The sequence below is a fragment of the Acanthopagrus latus genome, chromosome 10 (genome assembly GCF_904848185.1).
Source record: "Acanthopagrus latus isolate v.2019 chromosome 10, fAcaLat1.1, whole genome shotgun sequence".
Classification (NCBI taxonomy): domain Eukaryota; kingdom Metazoa; phylum Chordata; class Actinopteri; order Spariformes; family Sparidae; genus Acanthopagrus; species Acanthopagrus latus.
Window position 1 is genome coordinate 10,441,083 of NC_051048.1, and position 25,243 is coordinate 10,466,325.

General features: G+C 42.3%; 1 protein-coding gene across 8 annotated transcripts; it reads right to left on the reverse strand.

Moving 5' to 3' along the window:
• Positions 1-1,709: 1,709 nt before the first annotated feature.
• Positions 1,710-25,116, reverse strand: gal3st4 (galactose-3-O-sulfotransferase 4). 8 transcript variants are annotated; one of them, XM_037112307.1, is made up of 4 exons: positions 24,480-25,116; positions 13,532-13,648; positions 12,220-12,520; positions 1,710-10,416 (listed from the first exon to the last, which is right to left on the reverse strand). In XM_037112307.1, the coding sequence occupies exons 2-4, from the start codon at positions 13,645-13,647 to the stop codon at positions 9,328-9,330; spliced, it is 1,506 nt and encodes a 501-aa protein (XP_036968202.1). In that variant the 5' UTR covers position 13,648; positions 24,480-25,116; the 3' UTR covers positions 1,710-9,327. The 8 variants fall into 8 exon arrangements, with proteins under 8 accessions (XP_036968202.1, XP_036968203.1, XP_036968201.1 ...); XM_037112308.1 differs by lacking the exon at positions 24,480-25,116 and adding an exon at positions 24,385-24,433; XM_037112306.1 differs by lacking the exon at positions 24,480-25,116 and adding an exon at positions 15,788-16,368 and having other exon boundaries at positions 12,220-12,517.
• Between the last annotated feature and the right edge of the window lie 127 nt (positions 25,117-25,243).

The window sequence follows — 25,243 nt, forward strand, 5'->3', positions numbered from 1 at the left end:
TTTGCAAGTTATTGGAAGGTTTCCTTGCAAACATCAACGACTGGTCGAGGCAGATCCGACACAGGGGAGGCAGGCTCCCTGGGGTCCACTTTCTCAATTTTCTGGAGGCATTTTGTTACCAGAAGTCATACAACATGTGAGGTTTTTGTGTGTTTCTCCATGCATCCCCCACAGATATCAATACAACCAGCACAACAATGCGGCCCTTAAGTAAGATTTGTGGATGTAATGGCTCCTTCCTTCTTTGATAGTTTCCTTGATTATGTGGTCCGCTGAATATTTACATTAGTGTCCCTCTGGCCCCGCCCATGAGATCCCACCTGGCCCATAGACTTAACCTGCTCCTCAATAAAAGGGGAGGGTGGCAGCAGCAGTTTATGTCAGTCAAAACTGCTACTTCTATACATTCTGTTGATCATTTTTAGTTCATTTTCAAGGTTTTCAACTAAAATCATTATATATTGCCACTTTATGAAGTTATGAAATATGAGGCATAACAAAGTATAAAGGAAAATGTAGTATAAAAACATGGAAATGAATAATAACAAATTCAATTATAGGTAGCCTACTAGTTTCAATAGCAAGTCTTAATGTGTTAATTTTTTCTCTGATTTCTTCATTCTTTTAATTTGTCTTTAGGTATGTCCCTTTCCACATAAATTGCATCCACGTTTCCCTCCTTATGTCTTCTCGGAGGAGACAAGGAAATACATTTTGGGAGAAATGAGACGCTGTTTCTTCCGACAGCTGCTGCTGATCACAGCTGGATCAGCCATCGGTGCGCCTCAACAGCTGTGCCAAAAATGCCATTTTCTATACATCTTTGAATAATAAGACAGGATTGATATTGGTCGAGAGATTTCAATAATCAATGAAGTCAAACTGATGTGTCCTGGGCGTCATTGCACACCCCTTTGTTAACAGAGAAACGTACATATATCGTTTCTTATAGTGCAGGTGGCATTTTGGTGTCCTTGGACGCTGGAAGCTATTTTCAAGCTCAATATGTCAGGGAAAAATTAAATGATGTAAGATATCAAACTCTATAATCTGGAATAATCAGCCACACATGCATAAAACAGGCCATGGAAAGAAAAATGAAATTTTTAGCAGTAGTTAGTAGTAGTACAACTACAAAATCAATGCTTGCCTATCAGCATACCTGCTGCAGCGCTCATAGCTTTTGAACTCAGGTCATCTCAAATGTCATGTTACAGGCTGCAGATGAACGGTGCCCCATAGCTTTCAGAGTGGATGCTTGGACCAGAGGAGCAGCACCAATGTGGGAGGAGTGAGAGGTGTACAGCTGAGGAGGATGTTTTAAATCAAATGTATTCTATCGGCAATCAAATACAACATACAGAGAACCTGGTAATCGACCAGACTGATTGTCTAGCAACTCTAAGTTACAGTGCGGTGCAAACAGGACTTGTGAGGGCGGAAATTTCTCAGGCTACGAGAGGACCCAGCCTTCATTTTGGTGGTTGGCGCATGTTGATGGGGTTCAGTATCACGCCCAAGGTCACTCTGCCATGCAGCCGGTGGATCCGGGGCATCGACCCTTGAAACTTCCAATTAGTGGATGACCTGCGTCGACCTTCAGCTGATTGATTTGACTTCAAGTTGACGATGCTATCAACCTTTTTTATCATCCAGCTGCTGAAGTGTGCGTCGGTACACGACATGTGCGATTAAAGAGATTGAGTTGGTGAAGTTAAAGAACCGTTGCTTTTATTCAGTACAAGAGAAAACAAAAAAAAAAACCAAAATCAACTCAATGGATGCACACAAAGAGCATGGTCTACTACACATTTTAACAGAAACACGCGGTTTCAAGTAAGAGCCAAGCCAAAATACACTGTTGCTTTCTGAATTAACTTGCACTTCCAGTTCGGTATAATCTGTAACAGCTTGAGAGAATATCAGAAAACATAAAAGTACCTCCTGTCAGTAATAACTCTAGGTGCTGGGAATAGTAGAACAGAAAAGAAAGATATTTGAATCGAGTGTGCATGAAAAAAAAGATAAATCACACTGTGTACCAGAGGTTTTGCTCATTTTTGACCCCTGAAAACTAAGATTTGAAGAGGTTTGACATGAGTAACTGTTATTCTTACAGTCTTACACACATAGGCTACATACATGTCCATGTATGAAAACTTAAAAGCTAGTCAAGTTTAAAAGGAAAAAAAAAGAAAACAAACTATCATATCAGTTAAACGTTTTAACCGGATTTATCCAGGTAGAATAAAAAGAAAGCTAAATAGTATGTAGGAAGACAGGAGCATCATTTTACTTTTTGTTACCCATCAGCAAAGAGTGTGTTTCTGTAACTGTGAGTGTAAGAAGGAATTTAACACAGTACACAGTAGAACTCCCCAATGATAAACTTATTGGAGACCCTTGGAGCACAATAGCAACCACTGAAACTGAAAAGGACACCCGTTTGAAAATTAATTCTAGAATGATTTTTTTTTTTTTTTTTTAAATCAATGTAGGTTTCATGGTTGAAAAACTTTACATAAGCCTCAAAATGTAATTTAATATCTGTAACTTCAGCACGGTGTAAAGCCTATGAGCTGATCAGGAACTTGTGAACCCAAACAGGAAACCTTTCTGGTGTACGCGCCAGGCAAGCAATTCTTATTAGACTGAACAGGTGCTGTATTTTCATTCAGTGTCTGGTACTTCAATCTATGCTTCAAACTCACAGACACTAGTTCACAGCCTGACTTTTAGTGAATACTGTTATGTAGGTTAAAAGGGAGCAGGCAGAGGGACATGATGACAAAATCTTTACATATGAACTTGAAATAAATCAAAATTAATGTTCGGTGACCAATTTTGTTTCTGCTTCAATTCCATTACGTGGACGATTACATTTCGTAGAACAACACCATTACATGGCCACATAACCACGGCGCAATGCCAGTGAAATCGATGCACTATAATACTGAATCATGGCCCAGCCATAATTACCAAGTGGCATTTGTCGTAAGTGTTTCAACACTAACTGGACAAATGGATTAGTGTTTGCAGTTTCGAGGTTTTCCTCATCAACATCAATAGTAAGTCATACTGTGACAGACACACGGTCCCTCAACATCATCGTACACCTCCGAAGGGAACAAACCCTGATTAAGGCAGAATATACAAATTGCAATTAGAATATAATAAATACAGAGGGACTTTATCTTTGAGCCCTGGTCCACAATATGACTGCATCCTAAGGCATGAAACAAACCCTACTGTGTTCCTGTGACTGCAACTGTTCCGTGCATTAGTCTTCCCCCTACGGTTCGTTGAACAGTACAAGGCCAGAACAGCAGGTATTCGCTGTAACAGAAGCAAGTGTGGCCTGGTTGCATCACAACAATGAATGATGATATTGGAGCAAATGAAAAACCCCATGTCAGATTAACATACTGATGACTTTGCTGTTCGTGGGCCTTAGCAATGGAGATAAAACATATAAAGTCTGTCCCGATGGGGGTATTAAAAGGTTAGGTCATTCGAAATCAAAAAAGGTGTATGTCTTGTTATAGCAATCAGCATACAATGAGATATATTACATCCAAAGTTGACATTTTTGGACATTTTGAGGGCGGTGCAGGAGAGAGCTTATTAAGATTCTTAATGACTGCCCAGGACATTTCAGGGCAATGCACACAGTAAAGTGTTAAGTGCTGAACAAAAGGGAATTGACCTGGTGGTGGCTCTGTAAGGAAGGTCAGAACCATACACAAACATTTCATGGAAACTGGCCATTGGTTCACATGTTTTGCATTACATCACGGCCCATTCACTGACATTTTATTACGATGCATTCATGTTTATTTTGGCTGACCAGGACATAAACAGTACAGAAATTCCAAAGGTTTGTTTGAGGTAAATTAGAGACAATGTCTAACCACACTGTCTACCAGAAAGAAGTGACACGTTGGAGAAGTCAGCCAATAATGACTATTATGACAAATAACAAACTCTTAAATATTAATATCCATATGGTGTGACCTAACAAAACCTGGATTTATTAGTTATAGTTGCCCATGACATGTAAATCCTGACATTTCCTTCAAGGAACAGCTTGTAAAAAAAAAAAAAAGAAAGAAAGAAAAAAAACATTAAAGGAAGAATGTTTCACCTAGAAACTTGCAAGATGGTAGGCAATCCTCTAATCAGTTGGAAAAAGTCACTCTGGCAGGAGCAAAGTTATACGAATCATAACATACTGAAATAAATATGAGCCAGTGTTTACCTGGAGAGAGGAAAACACAATTTAAAAAAAAAAGAAAAAGAAAAAAAAAGACACAGGCGCATCCCTTTCGTTTTACATCTTAGTTAATTCGTCCCTTTTACTCCCCCGTCTAAACCGCAGGGGACTGGAAAACCTGATCTCCTTTCCACCAGATGAAACAGAGGAGGTAGCCATTAAAACACAATGGAGTAAACCCAATCCCCCCCATAAGGCCGTCCGCTGTAACGCAACTCCAACTCAATTTGCACAGGACGAAGAACGCGCTCTGCTGTTCTGTGTGAGGACTCTTTGTCTGCATCGCTCCGTCTAACGTTGCAAGATTTTAAAAGAGACGCACAATCAGAGCCCCGACACATTGTGCGCCGTTTCCAGAGCCTTCACTCAATAACCTGAAGACACTGAGCAGCCTGTGCACATTTTTCGGTACAAGCTGAACTGGAACACTTTGCAGCTGGACCAAGCCCCTCCAAGCTTTGACACCTATGGCAATACTTTCATTGCAATATATATATATATATGGATATTTTGAAATAAACAACTAAACACTCAATAAATGATAGAACTACCAATTCAGGGCGACAGAATCAAATCTATTTTCAACCAATACTGCGATGTTGATTATGCGAGGATAATGTAGACGTGACTACTGTTGCTTAAACAAATTGGGATTTTTGAATAATCACCACTTATTTGGATATACTGACTAAGTCCGTAAAGGCTGGTACCCCTACTAGAACAAGTAGAACAGCCTTGTAAGTACAGGAAATGACATCACTTTACTGTAATGCAGCCTTTAAAACAAAGAAAACACTTACGATGTACCACCTAGAACCATATCCAAAATCTAAGACCATATATAATCATATATCACAATAACTATATAATATCAATATATTGCTCAGCCCTAGTGATGAAAAATGTCAGACTCCATGAAGGCCTTATCTTTTTAAAACCCTGTGGTTTGTTGTGGCCATTTTCTGTAAAAGTAAAATAAATAAATAAATAAATAACCACAGTTTTTCATGTTGCCGTTTTTCATTGTCACAGGAAATATTATGTTGTGTTGTATTTACCGATAGCAGCACGAGAAAACCAAAGCGGACCGATGTCTACACTGAAGTGCTCTGACTGCTCACTTAACCTTTCCTAAAACCTGCTGCCTTAACGTAACCACGCTGGGACTCAACGCTGGAAATATTCCTTGAAACTACTGGAAAACCATAAACTCACAAAGCCTAATGGTAAAGGGCTGTAAAATTAAACTCTTCTTCCATGCGGTGCGTGGTTGCCCACGTAGAGGTCAACTGCATTAACCACTCCATTACTAATCGAGCCGTTTTATATTCCAATTAGTTTTTCCAGAACACCTCGCATAAAAACACCAGAACAGTCTGACAAGGCTGAATATCACCTTATATACAGAATATACACCTTTGCAATAAGCCATAATTTCCTTTGCTTTAGGTACCATTTACCCTCTGGAGCCTCCTTAAACCCCTTAGGAGATGCATTCCGATGTTCCAGTTCTCTAGACTTGTACCATGCAACCACCTGAGTGCACTGCGGCACTGCTAGTCAAAAATGTCATATGTTAAAAAGACTCATATTCATCAATTGAAAGAACATGTCAGTCAGTGCAACAGTGTGGCTCACTGATGTGTTTGTGACGATGACGACGATGACAATGAAGCTCTTGGCGAAAGCTGTCTAATGAAAGTCTGCAACACAAATGCACATTTCTATGTGTGTGCAAAGTTGCCAATTCGGCAGCCATGGACTATAATGTGTACGTAAGACTATTGAGTGATAACTTGTCCACCATCATGTCCCTGGAGAAGAGGTAGAGATGGGGTTTTTTTTAAAATCATAATTGGTGTTCATGTGGAGGAACTTGAGGACTAAAAGCATCACCGCTCAGGTGCACCCATCATTTCAGCCATGGTCTCATTTTTCACAGCAAGCTATCACAGGTCGCTTTACAATGATGCATAAAATAAATTATTCACAGGTTTCCACCCACCGCACAAGCAAAGTCAGGTCTAACCACCGTCTGGAAGGACTTACGGGCAACAATGGACTTATTTTCTCAGCAATTCAGTAATTTAACATCACATCAGCATGTCACAAGATGTGACCAGTTACAGAAAACCATATTCCAAATACATATACCAAAATTTAAAGATATGCATTGCTCTGACTGACCTCTAATTTGCAGGTTAATATTGTGTTGTTTTTGTAAGTAGTGGCGAGGTGAGTTCCTGACCAACACTAATAAAATTTCAGCCTAAGTGTGTTTGTGTTTAACTGTACTGACATGGGGCCCTAACATTTGTCTTTTGATTTAAAATTGTTTAATCTGATGTACTGAATCTATAAAAAAGGGATCACTTTTTTTTATTAATAAAAATACCTGCTGACACATTGTTCAAAGTCTGGTACAAAATTATCACGTCACATCATGACAAACAAATGGATTTCCATGGGACTTGGGAGTGCACGTGACAGACAAATGGATACATTCCATCATCTAGCAAATAGTGGCAGGAAGGAATGTGCCCAAATGCTGACATTAACCAGCTTCCTGTAGGTTGGTTAAAATAAAGCAGCCCTGAACAGAAACACAGGCCTCAGATATTTTAGTTAGTGGTTCTCAGTGGAGTTCAATATTGACTCTGAAGCTGAATGGTCTCCTAGAGTGAAATAGTGGGTTTATCAAAATTATTTTTGTATTTAAATACCAGCCTGTACAGACTTTAAACCACAAAACAACAGAGCTGTTAACATACTCTAACCCCAGTTTGTGCCTCTCATGGATTAATATTGCATTAGAGTCAGAGTTTTAAGTAAAAAAAAACCAAGACATTGCTTTGACATTCAGAATCAAATGCTATTTTTTACCCTTTTTCCAAGTCGCAACTTTACTTCCTAATTCACATGGAAATATACAAAACCTCTCATTTTGTAAATTACTGTATACATAGTGCCTATAAAAAATATCACCCTCTTTTATCACTTTTATAAATTGAATCTTGGTCAATGTAATTTGGGTTTTTTGACAAGAATTGACAAAAAAACACTTTAATGTCAATGTGAAAACAGATTTCTACAGTAGGGGTAAGTGTAGTAGTGTCAATTAATCACAAATACATAATGCAAAATAAGTGACTGCATTATTAATACTCATCCCCATTAAATTGACGGACCTAATTCAAGAGCGGTCCAGCCCATTGGTGCTTGCAGAAAATGGAGATAGCCTGAGTGCAGTGAATGCGTCTCAAGTGACTGTAGTATAAAGACACCTGTGTCTGGAAGTGCCAGTAAGGACAAAAGAACACTCCAAGCAACTCCATGAAAAGGTTTTTGAAAAAGTATAAGTCAGGGTACGGATCCAAATACATTTCCAAGTCCCTGAACATCCCCCAGAGTTCAGTTAAATCCATCATTAAGAAATAGAATGGAATATGGCGTGTAATTCTGCCTAAAGCAGGCCATCGCTTACAACTGAGTGATCATGCAAGAAGACTAGCGAGGAAGGCCACCAAGATGACCAAGATGACTACTCTGAAGGAGTTAAAAGCTTCAGGAGCTGAGACGGGAGAGACTCTGCATACAACAACTGTTGCCCGGGTTCTTCACCAGTCAAAGCTTCATGGGAGAGTGGCAAAGAGAAAGCCACTGTTGAAGACAGCTCATTAAATCTCAGCTTGAGTTCACCCAAAGGCATGCAGGAGACGCCAAGGTCAACTGGAAGGAGGTTCTGTAGTCTGATGAAACAAAAATGGAGCTTTTTGGCTATCGGACTAGATGCTATGTTTGGCGGTCACCAAACATTGCACATCACCACACACCAAACACACCATCCCTACCGTGAAGCATGGTGGTGGCAGCATCGTACTGTGGGGATGATTCTCAGCAGCAGGCCCTGGAAGGCATGTAACTTGAGAGAATATTTATTTTCCACTGCGAAAATGACCCGAAGCATAGAGCAAAAGTTACACAGAAATGGTTTAAAGACAACAAAGGTGAATGTTCTGGAGAGGCTGAGCCAAAGCCCAGACCTCAATCCAATGGAGAATTTGTGGCTCGACTTTAAAAAGGGCTGTTTATGCCCGATCGTCGTGCCACCTCACATTGTTTGAGCAGTTTTGCAAAGAAGAATGGAATAAAAATGCAGTGTTCACATGGGCAGGACTGAATAAGACCTATCCACACAGCCTCAGTGCTGTGATTGCAGCCAAAGGTGCACCTACAAAATACTGACTTGAAGGGGGTGAATTCTTATGCAATCAGTTATTTTACATTAGATATTTTTGATTAGTTGACATTACTTTGTGAAAATCTGTTTTCACTTTGACATTTAAGAGGTCTAATTATATTGACCATGATTCATGAAGAAAACATCCAAGGGGGTGTATGCTTTTCATAAGCACTGCACAATATAAATTATTCAAAGGAACTTTAATATAGGCAATCGACAGTAGAAGTTTTTCTAAATTTTTGCACACTGAGCAAGGAAATATGATGTTTTAAAATGGCCTGTGCCTTTCAAATACCACAAGGTATCTTTCAGAAAAACAACTTCGCTCAGTGACTCAATGTAGGGGTAATGCATAAGAAGTAAAAACTAGGGTTATACTACCTTCACATTGACAAGTTCAAAGCGTGTGCATCCCGACGACTGTGTGTCACAACTCTCAAAAGTATAATCATGAACAGGGAATAAAACCCTGTGTCTGCTGTCGAATTTGACATTATTATAAACAGCAGCAGAGAGCTTCTCCTTTATAAAAACACAGTGGTCCTTTCTGTTGAGACAAAAAGATACAACTCTCCGCAACTTGTTACTGCGGGAAATGAAAGCATCCCAGGTGCTCAGAGGTCAAGGGTCAAGTCCACAAGAGTTCAACTGTTTGAAACAAAAAACTTTTTTTTTTTAAGAAAACAAGCAAATGATCAGGAGGAACTATTTGTTTTCTCATGTGTAAACCACACTCAGCTCAGTTTTCAGTTTCATTAGTCCATTGATTTGAGGACCAAATGGTACCATACTGGACAGAACTTACCACAGATTATCTCAACCTTCCTTTTTCTTGGCCTCGTATCAAAGTCCGGTTGCCCCTAATTAAACGGCTTCCATCCCAGTCTGCCTCCATTGTTCTTCCCCCAGCCTCTCCCCCTATTAGCCTCTCTCCTGTCCGAGACAAGTCTTGTCTTAAAAAAGAGCCAGCAGCTGCAACCATTGGAACTTGTTGCCCGGGCTGAGCTGGGATCGCCGGAGCCCGTGGGAACTGTTTAGCATCCAGCACATCTTTGTACTGGATCTCTGGCCTGATCATTCGTAGACAGGCTGTCCTGGTGGCGTTGTCAAGTCCCGGCTGGAGCTCGTACCCAAGAATCTTGATTAATCCGCTCTGGAATGGCCGGATGTTTTTGTCTCTGATCCGGTGTGCCTCCACAGGCTTCCCACCGTCCCTCAGACAAACCCGGGCCAAGTCGTCCCGCCGCGTCCTGAGAAGAGCTACCTCCTGCTCCATCTGGGCGTGACCGAACCTGTCGATTTCCTCCCAGAAGGTCTTGTTGAAGGCTTTGTATAAGTACCAGTCCAAGGCATTCCACTGTCTCAGCTTCTCGCGCTGTTCCTCTGTTAGTGATAGGTTTGGTAGCGCCTTGGCTTGTGAACGTGCTCCTCTACCACCAACGCCAGCGGCCGCTGCTGCTTTGCCTACCCAACTCCCACTGATCCCTCCAATGCCACTGGGCTTCTGCTGCCGAGCATTGAGGCTGAATGACACGACGGCATCCAGCGGCCAACAGAGGGCATGTCTCAGCAGGATCATGGACTGGTCGAAGTATTCCGACACCAGGATCAGCTTGAAGGCTTGGCGGATCATTGCCTGGCCACGCTGGGCCAGACTAATAGAGAAATTAGCATTGTGGTCCAGGCCAAAGTCAAACCATAGAAGGTTCCGGGCGTAGTGGTTGTTACGGAGGCGGGGGTCGTAGTATTTGTGAGGGTTGTCGGCAAAGTCACCCAATCCTTTGGTTTTCCGAAAGGCAGGCGCTACTTCTTTGTAGTAAGCAAAAGATGACTCGGCGAGAGCGACTGGGTCCCTGATAATAGAGAAGTAGAATGTGTCTGCAGGCATAACCTTCTCCACCTAAGAAAAAAAAGAGGAAAACATAAAACGTGCTTTTAATGTGATGCAATTCAAATACAACAGCCAGATGTTTTACTTTTAGTTTAGTTTTATTTAGCAACAGGAACATAATGAGTGATTTTATACTTGATCACCAGTAACTAGTCAAATCCTTTCAGAGGAAAATCAATCCTAGCACTATATCTCAAAGGTTTTGATTTCTAAAATGTATCTGAAGGAGAGAGAAACAGAAGAGGCTACGGTCGCCCAGAAGCTTTGAACCCAATGTAAAAGCCACTGCACAAATACAAAAGCCATGCCAGAAATGCAAAAGAGACAACACAAACGCAAATGAAACAACAAAAATGCAGAAGTCACGACATAGATGCAAAAGCCACAACATCGCAACAGAAGTGAGTAATAGCAGAAGTGATGGAGTGATAGCAAAGCTCAGCAAGAACAGATCTTGACTAAGCTCCCAGGAAGAGCGTCAGGCTTTGTAGCCGGTTTTCGTAGTGCCAGACTGTGAAATTACGGTTGTCACGTGATGCACTGTGGCCCAAAAGGACTTCTTCCATTATGCTTACATTGTGACGGAAGCATCTGCAAAACAGTGATTATCACACATCATCACAACCCCCACAACTCGCTTCACCATCATAATTTGATACATTTGCTCCAATTGAATTGGAAAGTCGCAGCTGAGCAGCTTTCATAGGACCAAATGGGGCACCACCTCCAACACTTTTTCCCAGGTTTCTTGATACATTAGTGACACGTGGAGAAACTGTCTTGTGTTGATCTGATCGGCTGTTCTGATCAGACCTTAAAGAGACCAGGGATCAAACTTTTTACAACGCATATCTGGCAGTAACCGGGAACAATCAGTGCCAGATCCATCAGAGCGTCCTTAGTTTATGTCCTGCAAAACCATGCCAATCTGGGCGAAATAATGAGATTTTAAGGAGCCCCTTAATGCAGAGGTAATATTAATAACATCAGACATCAGATATACCCTCACTGCCAAATTGAGCACCACTAGTCGTTGCACTTCAGGACCAGCACACTAGGGCAAACCAAACCATTGTGTCAGCCACCCAGACCCGGTCCTCAACACGCCCCACCCTCTCTACCTCCACCGTTCTCAGCAGCACAGAGGAAGGAGTAAAGTTACCCTTTTGTGTACCATGTCGAGTGACCATGTAAGCACATTAAACCTGCGAGAGTGTACATATTGGCTTTTATCTGCTTCAGCGACTAGCAGATTTGGGAACGAGAAGCAGGCGCTGGCAGGAAGAGGGCAAAGCCATGCCGAGTGTGTATTTGTGTTCCGACTTGAGACACATTTGGCGACAAACACCGGAGTCAAGGTCACATTTGCATGCAAATAATCCGTAGTCCGAGTCCCAGGTACACCTATTTTCATGGTAATGTGGTCTTGATTCTGGTGTTTGTTTCCAAGCGTGGCGTATGTCAGAACACACACACACACAACCTGCTAAATGTGTAAATGGGCTGGACCAGTGGTTCCAAAGAGAGGGGGTTTACATGTACTAACACACCTGTGGCCAGTGGCCATCCAAAAACAACAGACCAGCATACTTTTTCCCCCACTGCTCAGCACTTCACAATCTTGACCTTGATTATTACAGTATTGTTTCCATATTAGCAGAAATGGAGAACTGGGGAGCCCCATTAGCTCAGCTATCACAGAGGCTGAGTCCTTACATAACCACAAAATATCCCATCAGCATTATCCACTGTGTCATCCACTTCCCACCATCCTTACCTACTACTTAAGAGTAGCTCCTTCCCAGAACTTACCTCAAGCTTGTTAAATCTCATGTGATTTCCCATGATGTGGAACTCCACAGCTCTGGGACCTCGGTAACCTTTGACCCTGTGAGCATTGAAGGGGAGAGGGTAGCCCAGCTGGTAGCCAAGGGGGAGGGCGAAGTGGAGGTCGCGCTCCTCTCCAAAGCGGTACAGCATGTTGAGCACTGTACTGCTAGCCGTCTTGTGGGTCTTGAGGAACATTATATGGGTATGGGGCTGACAAGAGCCCAGAGAGGGTCCCTGAGCATCAGGCGACGAGAAGATGGAGCGGGCAGCCGGCTGGACGCTGCTGGAGGACAAGTAAAGGGAAGTGAGCGTTTTAATTTTCAAAAAAAATATTGTCAATATTGTCTGCCAGTCACGATTCCTCTACATCTATTGCATGTGCTACCAAATTTCAGGAAACAACCTAGAGGCAGTACTGGCACAACATCCAATCACTTCAAAATAAAGGAATTAAATTGAATGTTTTTCCACCTGGTCTTTGCAAATGATGAAAATATGACAAGTAATAAAAAAAATGATCAACAAGTATTGCCATCTTTTTGTAGATATCTTATTGCTTTTCTTTATTTTCGCTTTCAAGTCTTTTTCCTGTACTGTTGCATCTCGAGCTGTTGTAACAAGCAAATTTCCCCATTGTGGGATAAATGAAGCCAATCTTAAATTCTAAATCTTAGCCAATCGATATCAAACTTCACTATCATCACAGAATTTTCTGTCACAGAAGAAAGTATAGTACGTTTTAGAACTAATGAAGCATCACATGCAGTTTCTAATTGCAGCATTAATTAGGGGTATGTTTTATAATTTGGGTATAGTTTTTATCTATCTGTTCACAAACTCTCGTATTACAGCTTAAAAGTACACTAAATTATAATTGTGACAATAATTTAGGCAAGAAAGATAAATGCAGTCACAAAATACTGGTTTATATTTGACCTGCAGTGTCTGTTTTTACAGTTTGCTCTAAATTTGGTCAAGATTTCCGAGAGAGAGAGAGAGAGCTGCAGTTCTCTTCATCCACTTCCATACGTCCGCCCACTCTGGAGGTGAGGGCATGCAAAAAAAAAGTGCAATCTGTAGGCAGCTAAAATCAGCCAGATGAAGCAAAAATGTGTTTACCATTTCCCACTGCTGATTTGCACATACTACCCACAATTCAATGATACAAAACTGTCTGACAATTTGCAAAGTTACCCTTTAAACATGCTAGTGCAACCAAACTGGAAGGTTAGCGATTGTAATTCAAAGGTTGGAACTTGCTTAAAATCGAGATTAAAGAGATTGTGCCAGATACCTCTTGTTGAAGATGACCCCCAGCAGCTGGCCCGCGAACGCAATGGCCACAAAGAGCAGCAGCGCTTTCCACATCCAAACTGGACCCACCCGACCACACACCAACCATCGCAACATCCTGGGATGAAGGGGCGGAGGAGGCGAGATGAGGATATAGGGAGGGAGGCGGGGGATGTGAGTGGGGGCATGAGGGATGGAGGCACAAAAGGGGTGGTTGAATGGGTCAGGAGAGGCAATGGGGTCATGAGATGGTGTCGAACAAAAGCAGAAGAGATGGAGAAGCATGGGCGAGAGTGGCGGGGGAAGTAGTGGAAGAGTAGAGATGGAGAGAGGGAGAAATCTGGATGAGTCATTCAACTTACATTATGGAGGCATCATCCTGAACAGGGAGATTAGAGGAAGCAAAGCAGCCTGACAACATCCAAAGACAACAAGGCACGCTCCTTTCCTTAAACATCCTGTACCTATACTGACGGTTCTGAATTGAATTTTGTAAATCAATATTTCTGCTGATGGTTGTGCTTCACGAAGGTGACAATTAAAACGTCCAGACAGTGACGAGCAGTATCGAGCAAGCTAGACAACCCGCATTTATTTTTTAAAAATAATAATAAAGTGAACCTAAACCACGGGTCACAAGTTTTCTATCTCCAAAAGCCTAAAAATGTCAAATCACTTTGTCAAGTGCTCGCGGTCGAGTATGTTATTTTGAAACCTTTTCACGAGAAACTCTAGCTGGAGCTCATAAATTATCAAGTAACATGGCCCAATGGCTCGCCTTCCTCCTGAGCTTCTCAAATATCAGGACTCCCTGATTCCAGTTTCGTCTGGTTGCAGATGTGACGTGATGTCGGCCAGGAAAAAACAAGCAACTCAAGGACATCTTTGGAGTCTGCCAAAACACTTGTGTTTATATGTTATGACAAATGCTTAATATTCGTGTTGAAAAATGAAACCATTCTCTGGGGTCAGATTTGCTACTGGACTCTTGATCAGAAAAAGATCGTCAACCTGAAAACATCTCTTCTTTAGGCCCCTTGGAACTTGTGATGAGCCTTTTTTTTTCCTTTTTTTTTTATACAATATTCTGATTATTAGTGGTCTTAACAATGAATCGGTTTGACGTCAACTCAACATATTACTCCACTTGTTACTGCTGCCCTATTAGATTTGACTACACAGTGCGATGTGATATTGTGTTATAACAGGACAAGCATAGTAAAGGGTGCTGTTGGTGAGAAATAATTTTGTCACCTTATAAAATAATGGTCCAAGTCATTTCTGACAAAAATGTTGGTTTTTTCCCCCACCTCTGGTCAAATCACCGACATCCTCAGCTGACCGGATCATGCGATCCTACCCGTGTAGTATAATGGCCTTTGTCCAGAGTCTGAATTATTTTTGCCCAAGTCACAAGACAGAGTGACTTAGGCAATTTTGTGCGCTTTTCAAGACATGTCTTCACCCCAAGGGACTATGTAAATAGTCATCTATTGTCATGACCTTTTTTGTGTGAAATGATTAATAAATATCACATGCTTTATATTTGGTTCTGGTTTCTTTTTTTGGGGGGGAGACGTATGCTGTAGGCTATTATTCTAAGGAGGTGACCATATGAAAGAACTTGCACAACAGAACAAAAAAACATATGACTAACAAGCGGGCCCCTTTTAAATGCATCCATGTGTTTCCACTGTGGCCTGGTGGTAATCACCGACAGTGAACCACTACCACCACCCCTCTTATAAACACCAGACAATTATTAGCGTGTTATAAATATCTGGAAACCTGAGGTATAAAATCGTTATGTAACTGGCTCTCAGAAGTAGATGGATGCATGAGCAATAAGGGTGGTGATACACAGAGGAGTCAGCAGTGGCCACCACCCCACAGTCTCCGCCATAACACAAAGAGGCATTTACTTTCTAGCACAGCTTTCATGTCCACACACACACACACGCTTTGTAAAAAAAAAAAAAAAAGACACTGGATCTCGCAGACGAACATGAGTGCTCGCCAAGCCGAAAAGGGCTTCTGCGTGTAAAGGAGCCTCCTCCAGCCCTCCCACACCTTCTACCCGTTCTCTGCAAGATCACGGCCCAGCGCCACCCCCTCTTTATTCCCCACAATCACTGCATTCCCGTCGATGGAGGAAAAAAAAACAGACCCTCTTCCCGTCTCACAGACTGCTGTCTTTCTTCCCCCTCTTCATTTCCATTCTGTAAAGAAAGAAAAAAAAAAAACTAGCTCACGTTACCTCGCTCTCCGCCTGAAAAGCATAGCTGTGTCCCCGGGCCGGTATCGGTGACAGTGTTGTTGTGCAGCTGCAGAGAGCTCGGAGCATCTCGAAGGCTGAATTCAGCTGCAGCTGATGATCCCGTCGCCGGCACCGGGTCAGGCCATGGACCCCCCGCGGGCAAGCCCGACGCTCGCCGAGTGGAATCAAGTGTTCGCGGTGTCGGTACACTTCGTTCGTCCCCCGGTCGGCCCGGTCTTAGCGAGGCTCCGCTGCCGTGCACCGACGGCTCGAATTCTTATTCTGCAGACGAGATACGGTCTGGGAGCGCTGAGAGGGAGGGGAGGGGGAGGGACGGGGGTTTCCGGGCGCTTGCAAATTAAAAGCTTTTTTTTTTTTTTTTTTTTTTTTGTCAAGTAGCGTTTCGAGGAGAAGGGCTACGCTCCAAGGCAGCAGACAGGTTTTTTTTTTGTTTGTTTTTTTTAAAGACAGACTGAAGCAACAAATTCCGTCAGACAAGTCTGACCTGAAACCAGTCGAGCGTGTAGGTACCGGACGTGCTCAACGTGCCTCTGCAGATCGGAGGCTTTGAATGGGCCGGCAGGCAGTCAATCTTTTCTTTTTAATGTGGCCATTCACAGGCATACAACCGTCCGTCAGTCAAACCCAATTAGCCAATGAGTGTCCCTCTCGGATTAAATTCACGCAGTTCAGACCAGAGAAGAGTGCTGATGATCTGAGAGTTAGAACTTGGACAGACTGGGAATCAGAATCAGAATTCCTTTATTAGTCTCGCAAGTGGGTAAAATGTATGTCCCACAGCAGCCAAAGGACAGAAATATTACAATAAACAATTATAACAGTAAAAACAATATTATAAAAAGGTAAGACATGTACTATTTACACTGTATATACATAATATTGTTCAATAATAATATTGTATAAAGGATTATCTATCAAAATGCTACAGAGGTAAATCACCAAAGAGCTGAAAAAGACCAGCTCAGCGCAAATCATGTTCCCCCCCAAAAGTATTAAAACTTAACAAAAATAAGGAATAGTAATAAGAGAGAAAATTACAACAGCCTGGAAATAGAAACCCAAAGTCACATCCCCTCTGCTGAACCCTACTGAGAGGACAAATGGAGCGAGACAAATATATATTTTGATCCTGAGTGAACTGTGTACACAGATGATATTTGTCAATAATAAAAAAAAGAATTTCCAAGTCAAGAAAGTCGTAGTTTGTTATAAAACTAATGAAATATCAGAGTTTGCGGTGTTGTTGGTGGCTGCTGAGCAAAAGAAGGATCCAAAATTTGCCGTTCTCCATTAACTACTGTACAGTATTTTTCAAAGAAAGTCCCATGAGGTCCACAGGAAGGGGCATGACTTTAGCTTTCTATGGCATGTCCTGTTGAAACTCCCCCTTCTGCTATGACGAAAATGATTAGCTGAATTAAAGAGCGACTAGCAGCTTGTTCAGGCGGTGAAAACTGGTGCAATTTGGTTCTGACTGACTGATGATCATAATCATCTCTGATTGGCCAAATTACAAAAAGGCTCGGGGTCCTGCGGTCACTGATGACGTCTTTGCTGTTACAGCAGTGAAATTTTATGATTAGTTGTAGCCATGGTACCTCGGAAAGTTTACAGAAATGAAAGAGAAGGGGAGGAAGAAGATATTTTTGTGTTAGCCAACTAACCTGAGTTGAAATAATAGACTAGAGTGGCGATGAGTCATGAACCCCAGGAATTTTCATTTTACACATTGGGTTCCCTCGTTTCAAAGTCAGTCAGTTTTTTTAGAATTCATCATTAACTGTACAATTTATTTAAACAGCGCTTACCTGTCTTAAAAATGGCAGTTGCTATCAAGTGGCAAAATTAGTCTACAGAAGATTGCTGTCCGGATGTGAGGAGATTTTACACAAATATGATAACAAATGCTTGTGAGTAGAGATTTTCAGGTTGTTGGTTTTTTTTTGTGCTTTTGACTCTGCATCGTACATAGCTAATTTGTTTAAATTACATTAAGGCTTAACGTGTCTCATAATAAGGGTTGTGGCAGTTTGAGTGACAACGAGTCACAAGCCTTTAAGCCCTGCTTCACCTCAGCTAATTCCTATTCGTGACCTTGACCACTCAGCCAAATTTGTGGTGTTGATGCCTTTGGCCTTATCTTTACCCTTGTCTGCAGTTAACAAGAAACAGAGGTGTCAACATTCAGTGGAATGTGCAAGAACTTACCGCTTTGGTAAGACTGATTACAGAGACACACATAACCTGAGCGTCAGTTATCGCTCGCCATCTTGCACTTGGTGTATAAGGTATTCTGGTTCTTTGAGAAAAATAAACCATCGGATAACACTGCAATACAATACAAGCCTGTTTGTAACATTTGATCTGTGACTTAATTGTATTCTGTCTAAGTCTCTTCTTGTATGCAGCTAGTATGTCAAAGTAATTTGTCAGATGTGCTATTACCATGTATCACCAGTGGGATGCACCAAAGCACCCTACTTGTGCAGCACACCAGCCTTTTTAAATAAATGAAGATGAAAATGCTCTGCTTCCAGCAGTAACATATGTCTGACATGTTTTTTTTTTCTGCAAAAAAAAGGATAATTTTAAATAATCCTCATCAGAAACTCGAGAAGTTTTGCAAACACAGAGCCCTGCTCGTCAAACCATCAGTCCAAAACCTAAAGACGCTTCATTCACTATCATAAACGACAAGAAGAACAGCAGCGAAAAACAGCATTTAAGAAGCTGGAAAACAGCAAATGCTTAAGATTTTAGCTTGAAACATGACTACAACGACATGAAACAAAGTCAGCACTCCTGACTTCCTCACTGATGTGCTCTCTCAAACCTGAGAGCTGCAGTCAAGGAGTTCGTTCTGCGCTGTCTGAGCTGTTCCTTTAGAACACAGCAGCATTCTGAAGATGCTCTTGCACTGCTGCATCTTAGTGATGCTACAAACTCCAGCAGTCCTCTAAAAAAAAAAAAAAAAAACCCAGATTTTAGTTTGTCTGCAAAGTGCTTCAAATCGGTCATACCTGACTGGACCCATGCTGGTTCAGTTCCTGCTATCTGAAATAGGAGGCAGGGAAAGCCGGCTCCTATCTCTTGCGCCGCAGCGAGTGAAGTGTACATGCAAAACTCATAACGACCGCCGTGGCCAAAGACCTTTGCGCCTGGCGCAGGAAACACGTCACCGCTCAGTAACTTCCCACAACGCTGAACATTTTTGCAGATTGTACATGTTACTCACTAACTGTATAATATCTAGGTTCAAGAAAACATATCATCTTATTCAATGTAGGTCTGTATGTTTCTTCTTCATGTGGGACAGGTGGTGGTGGTGGGGGGGACAGGCACTGCAATCAATCAATGCAAAGTTAATATTGCCCAAGACAAAGTAGCTTGATGAGTATTGATGCAGAGTCAGTGTGTTCAGCGGGAGTCAGCTCTGGCACTAAATTTAGAGGTAAAGCCTCTAATCTGTTCACTGGTGTCTTTGTTAAGGAGAACCAGCTGCTCTTGACAAGGCTCCTCCTTGTCTCCTTAACCATATCCATATGGTCCAGTCCAGGGAATAACACCGTGTCACAACCACATGGGCAGATGAGCTTATTAATGGTTAAGTACGGTACAATAGAGTATTTCTGCAAAAGTCAATACAAGGCAAAAATGACTACTTTTCGAACACTAAAGAATCCATTCTAGAAAGATATCAAACCTTGAATATGTTAATACAGACGTCTCTGATAAACAACTTTTTGCCAGAGCTGCCTTGAGGGTACCATGTGACATTCTTACTCAAAAGACAGGGATTCATTCAGACCGACAACATTTGATATCCCTGACCATCCCTGCGCATAACTCCAACTTTTTAATGGTCCCTGCATGGTCCCCGTGGTGCACGCTTGCATGCTATCCTTGCACAACTTGCCCTCTGACACGGTGAACAAATCCACAGCAGGACACAAAAGGGCTACTGCTCGAGAAGAAAGTAGAAATAGCCTCACGCAGCCTCTCTTTATCAGAATTTTTGCAGCGGCTGCATTTCAGCTTTGTGCTTTTTGTGCAACATGTTAATGTTGGGGGATGTATAGGAACTTATGTCAGAAAAACCACCGTGCTAAAGCACATGGAGGGAGAATGTTTACCCGCTCACCGCTGCCACATTCCACCGTCACTCTGACGGCAACCTCCAACTGTCTCACCTAGCTGAGAAAAACGTGCCCCTGTCATCGCGAAGAGAGCCGGCCGATCGAGTCTCACATTCCTGCTCGGGTCGAATGTCAAACATACATCCCCGTGCCGCGTTTAAAAAAATCCTTGCCTCCAGATGACACATGTAAAACACTGTCATGTCCAGCTTTTGAAGCGCGGCACGCAGTAAGCCATCTATACTGAGGAAGGTAACCAAAGTGTGGCGCGAATCACAACGGCACGACTGAAAGCATCACACTAACAGCAGCCTGATCTGATAGAGCTTCGGCGCGGTACGGTATTACAAAAAGACAGAAAACCTTAAAAGTCAATGCAAAACAAATATCTGTCTATGAAATAAACCACTGAATTTAGTATTTCAGCCATGGAAAAGCATGAAAAATGTGCTTGAAAAAAAAACAATTGAAATAAGGAAGGAGTAATTATAAGATCCATTTTTTTCTTTAATAAATGTATGCAATTAATATTAACAGTTGAACATAAAAAAGTGGAAAAGGGGAAATTAAATACGCCTTCTTGGGTAGATCTAGAGTCAACATTTCAGAGGGAAAGTTCAGCCTTGAAGCTATATGTAGTTATACTTACATTTTTAATGTGGGACCAAAAGACCACAGGCCACAGGTCAGATATGAACCTTGGGCAGCTTTGGCAAAGAAAAAAAAGGGCGCTCTACCAACTGAGTTAGCAAGGCACCCCTCATACTAGAATATCAATACTACACAGAATCAACTTTAGGTTACAACAACATGAAGACTAGTAGTGATCGAATGTTTTATTTTAATAGACTTTGTTTTATGTTCTATTCCGCAACAACTATTTACTTGAATAAATGCTACAAGTCCTTATCCTTAGGTTGTCTTGGGTGTTCCAGCCTTATTTCAACACAATCAAGTGAAGGGAACATAAAGAAATCACATCTAAAATAGTCCATAAATAAACAAAAATAAATGATATATTATTATTATAAATAATATTACTATTTACTTGAAGTTTAACATGATTGTTTTCAAGTTAATCCATGTCATGAACTGGAAAAAGTTGTGAAATCTGGGCGAGCCACTGGGGAATGATCTGTTTTTTTTTTATAAGGAAGCAGAGGAGTGAGGAGTCGGGCCTTCCACAGATAAGCCGACCATCAAGAAATAGCTGTGGGACAAATATGTCTAGATGAGCACACCGGGTCTTATTTATATGCCAGAGATCGCTGGTCATATGTGAGCTTGCTGAGCCCATCCACCCTCTGATCCTCCTCTAGAGGTAGTATCAGAGCTGCAGCAGAGGCGAGACGGAGTAAAAATACATGGAAACATTGACATGGAAAAGCTGGCAGGGGCGTGTTGGTCTGGTGGAGTTTCACAGTCTGACAGCTAAGCAGATCCTTCACTCGTTAAATAAAAGAAAAGACCCACAAAGCATTGTTACAGGACCAAACAACAGTAATGTGGTAACTGGTCGTGTCTGATTAGGGGGAAAAACCGAAACAAAACAGGAAAACACACAGATGTCAACATCATAATGTGTGCTGTCACGCTTATTTTGGTTCTGCCGGCGCCATCATGCTGTGTGAAATGACACACTGGAGTGGCTTTAAGCCAACGCTGCTATTGTTCAGTGTGAACAAACAAAGGTGGTACATAGGCGAGCTTTCAATGCGAAAAGAGACTCTGTGTGAAAAGGGCTACAGAGTAGGTAAGTATATTCACTCAAGCCAAGAGGTTTACTCCGGGTCATCTCAGGGATTCTAAGGTGTCATGATAAGTACATCAGAATTACAGACAGCATCAGGAGTGGAAGGAGACAGCGTAAAGAGGTACGTGATGGAGAAGGGTTAAGGACCTCTTGCCAGAGTTGAGTCGAACTACCAGGGCTCCAACACCATCAGCTGCACTATTCTATGTCTTTATTTTTCCCCGCTGACACGACTGGTTGTAAACTATGCACAGCAATTAATCATCATTTTTGATTTCCAGATTGTTACTTTTCATTTTTTTTTCCATGTTTGACAGCTGTGCCACACTAAAGGTGTGTATACACTAACTTGAATTTGATTCATGGATTTAAAAAATGGATGCCTTGTATTAGAGGTGTGACTATTCAGGTACTTTTCATGTAAAATATGTGGTGAGATGTAAAAACTACTCAAATAGCGCTGTCTTCTCTGTGACAAATCCTGATCCTACTCAATTTCCATGCACCCTTATCCTTAGTGGTACATTTGGCTATTGGCGTAGGCCTACTTTGTTTAACCTGGCCCAGTTGGGTTGGGTTAATGCAGTAGGATCAGCCAAACAAGATTACTGCTAAGTGTTGGATCAAGTGCCTGCACAGTAAGCCTGCAAGTGTCCTGTGCACACACTCCAATACAACAACACAACGGGGTTTAACCTACATGGAAATGACAACAAGGAATGCATTCATCCGTTTTTTTTTAAATAGAGGCAACACACTGAACTGTTAATCTCAAGTTGTGTCCAAATTGCCTAGATATCGATGTGCCCGACTGCAGCCGCTCGGTGTGACCGGAACACGTTTTCTGTTGCAAATCGCGACATTGAATATGTGACTTCCGGCTACAGATTTCAAAACAAAACCCAGATATTTGGCTTTTTCAGTAGATGACGGCATATTATTTTTTAATAATTAGGCCTTTAAAGGGATATTCCAGTGTAAATTTAATCCAGGGTCTAACACACCGTGACACACAGTAAGACCCCCCCGAAGAGATCAAGTTTGCAGACCGCTACCTTACGTAGTTTCAGCAACCTCAGAAAAGGCCGCATGAGAACAACACACTGCAGTACATGCCTCCAGCAAGAAACCGCCGTCAAAAAGCCACAAATAATGCTCAGAACAGCACCAAACTTCAGCAACAGTACATATAGGGTCACAGCACATAGTTTAAAGCATCAAATAGCAGCTAGCTTAGCCGGATTGAACACAACTCACCACTCTCCTGCCGCAGCTTCCTGTTGTGGGGAAGTCCCTGCAAGTCGATTACTGAGTGCAGTTAGAAATGCTCAATTCCGTTCTTTTCCCTGCTCGCTCTCAATAATGACTGTTATGAACTGGTAGGCAAGACACATATGAACTTTGATTGCATTTCAATAGAGTAATAATCATACATCTTCATCCTTGAGCTGCGAAACTCCACTGCACTCGGTAATCGACTCGCAGGGACTTCCCCACAACAGGAAGCTGTTGCCGAGAGTGGTGAGTTGTGTTCACTTTACAATAGAAATCACAGTTGCCAAGTCCACATTATAAGCGACTTCGGCCTTGTTTTTCTGTAAAGTCGCTTATAAATATTGGTAGTTGCGAGTTGCAGGTTTTTGGGCTTGTAAGTGTGTTTGCTCATTTAGGCTTGATTTGCTCCCTGTACACTCCTGATGCTCACAATAAAGCGAAACACGAAGGAGATAGTTACTTTGTCCTTTTCCAGAATCCGTCCATAACCCTGTTTCCTTGGTTACCAAGCCAGCATGCCCCCCTCCAGCTCCCACGCATAACTACACCTGAGGGAGCGACAGATTGGCAATGCCCGGGAATAAATGGGGAAAATATAGAAAAAATATATATATATTGTGAAGCATGGGTGAAAGAGAGTGCATTGAGGGACTGGATCCGACCTCTGGTGGGCAATGACTTGAAAGCATTCTGTCGATTTTGCATGTGCGAAATACGCGCTCACATGCAGATTTAATACAGCATGCTGGCACCAAAAGTTTAAAAATTTATAGTTAGTTAGTTAGTTAAATTTTTAGTTATTAAAAGTTTAAGAAGACAGGTTGGCTGAGTTTACTGCTAATTTACTGTTGCCTATGCCACAGAAAAATGTGTGTGTGTGTGTGTGTGTGTGTGTGTGTGTGTATATATCTATTATTATCAAGTGGCCTCTCTCTTGCACAATGTGGTAGATTAGGTCACCTGTTTTATTTTATTTATTTGAGACGCCAAGTCGCTTTTTGGGGGGGCTTGTCTCCACAGAGCTGGCTGCTCGTTTCTCTCGCGAGATCTGGAAACACTGATAGCAATCCGGCCAGCGGAGGTTTGATAAATCGAACTATGCGCTGCGACCCTATTTGTACTATATTGCTGAAGTTTGGTGCTGTTATGAGCATTAATTGTGGCTTTTTGACGGCGGTTTCTTGCTGGAGGCGTATACTGCAGTGTACTGTTATCGTGCGGTCATTTCTGAGGTTGCTAAGTCTACGTAAACTAACGGTCTGCAAACTTGATCTCTCGAGGGGGGGGGTCTTACTCGGTGTCACGGTGTGTTAGACCCTGGCTTAAATTTACACCGGAATATCCCTTTAAGTTCTATGAAATATAAGTAGGCGAATACTTCCTACTAAGACGTAATTGCTGGAAGCACTCACTCTTATAAGAACTTGGAAGCCTGGACCGTTCGGTGCTTCAGCCGCGGACCATAACCCAGTTTACTGTTTCACATTTGAGTATAAATAACACTCACCCTCCGTTTCAAGATGTCGTCGGCATGGACTGTCTTCTTCTTGTTCTTAAAACTGACAAACTCCCTCCGTTCTTTTTTTTTTTTCTTTTTTTTTTCTTCTCTTTTTCGTGCTCCTCCTGTTGGACCAGCGGGATTCCAGCAACGAGACGGGCGGGCACAAATCTGCGGATCTACTTGACGACTCAGCTCGCGGACTCAGACATCGTACCTGTACGTTCGGTCACGTTACGCCGACTACTCCCCGCTCCGTCTCTCAGCCCGGAGTAGGAAAACAGCGCGTTTAAACCTGCCCCACGGGGCATTTCATCAATTCCCTCCTGTGCTGCCAGCCCGAGGTAAAGGAGCCGGGTTGACTCCCCCCTCCCTCGCCTCTCCTCTCCTCCTCGTCCTCCTCTTCCTCCTCCTCTCCTCAGGTCGGCAGCGCCTCCAGGTATACCTGACCTCCACTTCACCTGACCTCCTTCACCTCTGCCTCCGCCGCATTCCAGGAAGCATCCACGCAGTCTGCAGTTCGGTTCTCTAACAGACATTATTGAGGTCGCCTCTCTACAGAAGCTTACACACTTTTACCCCTGTCATTACACGTTCAGTCTGCAACAGTGCAACAAAAATGAATCAGTCAGCAAAGAATCCAAAAGTGGCCCCTGAAATCTTGGCTGCGGGCCCCTGGGCTGCAAGTCCCTCAAAGCTGCACCCATTCACTTCCACATCTTCTCCTGTGCTGTTAATTGAACCGATCATGACTATTCAACTCAAATATCAAC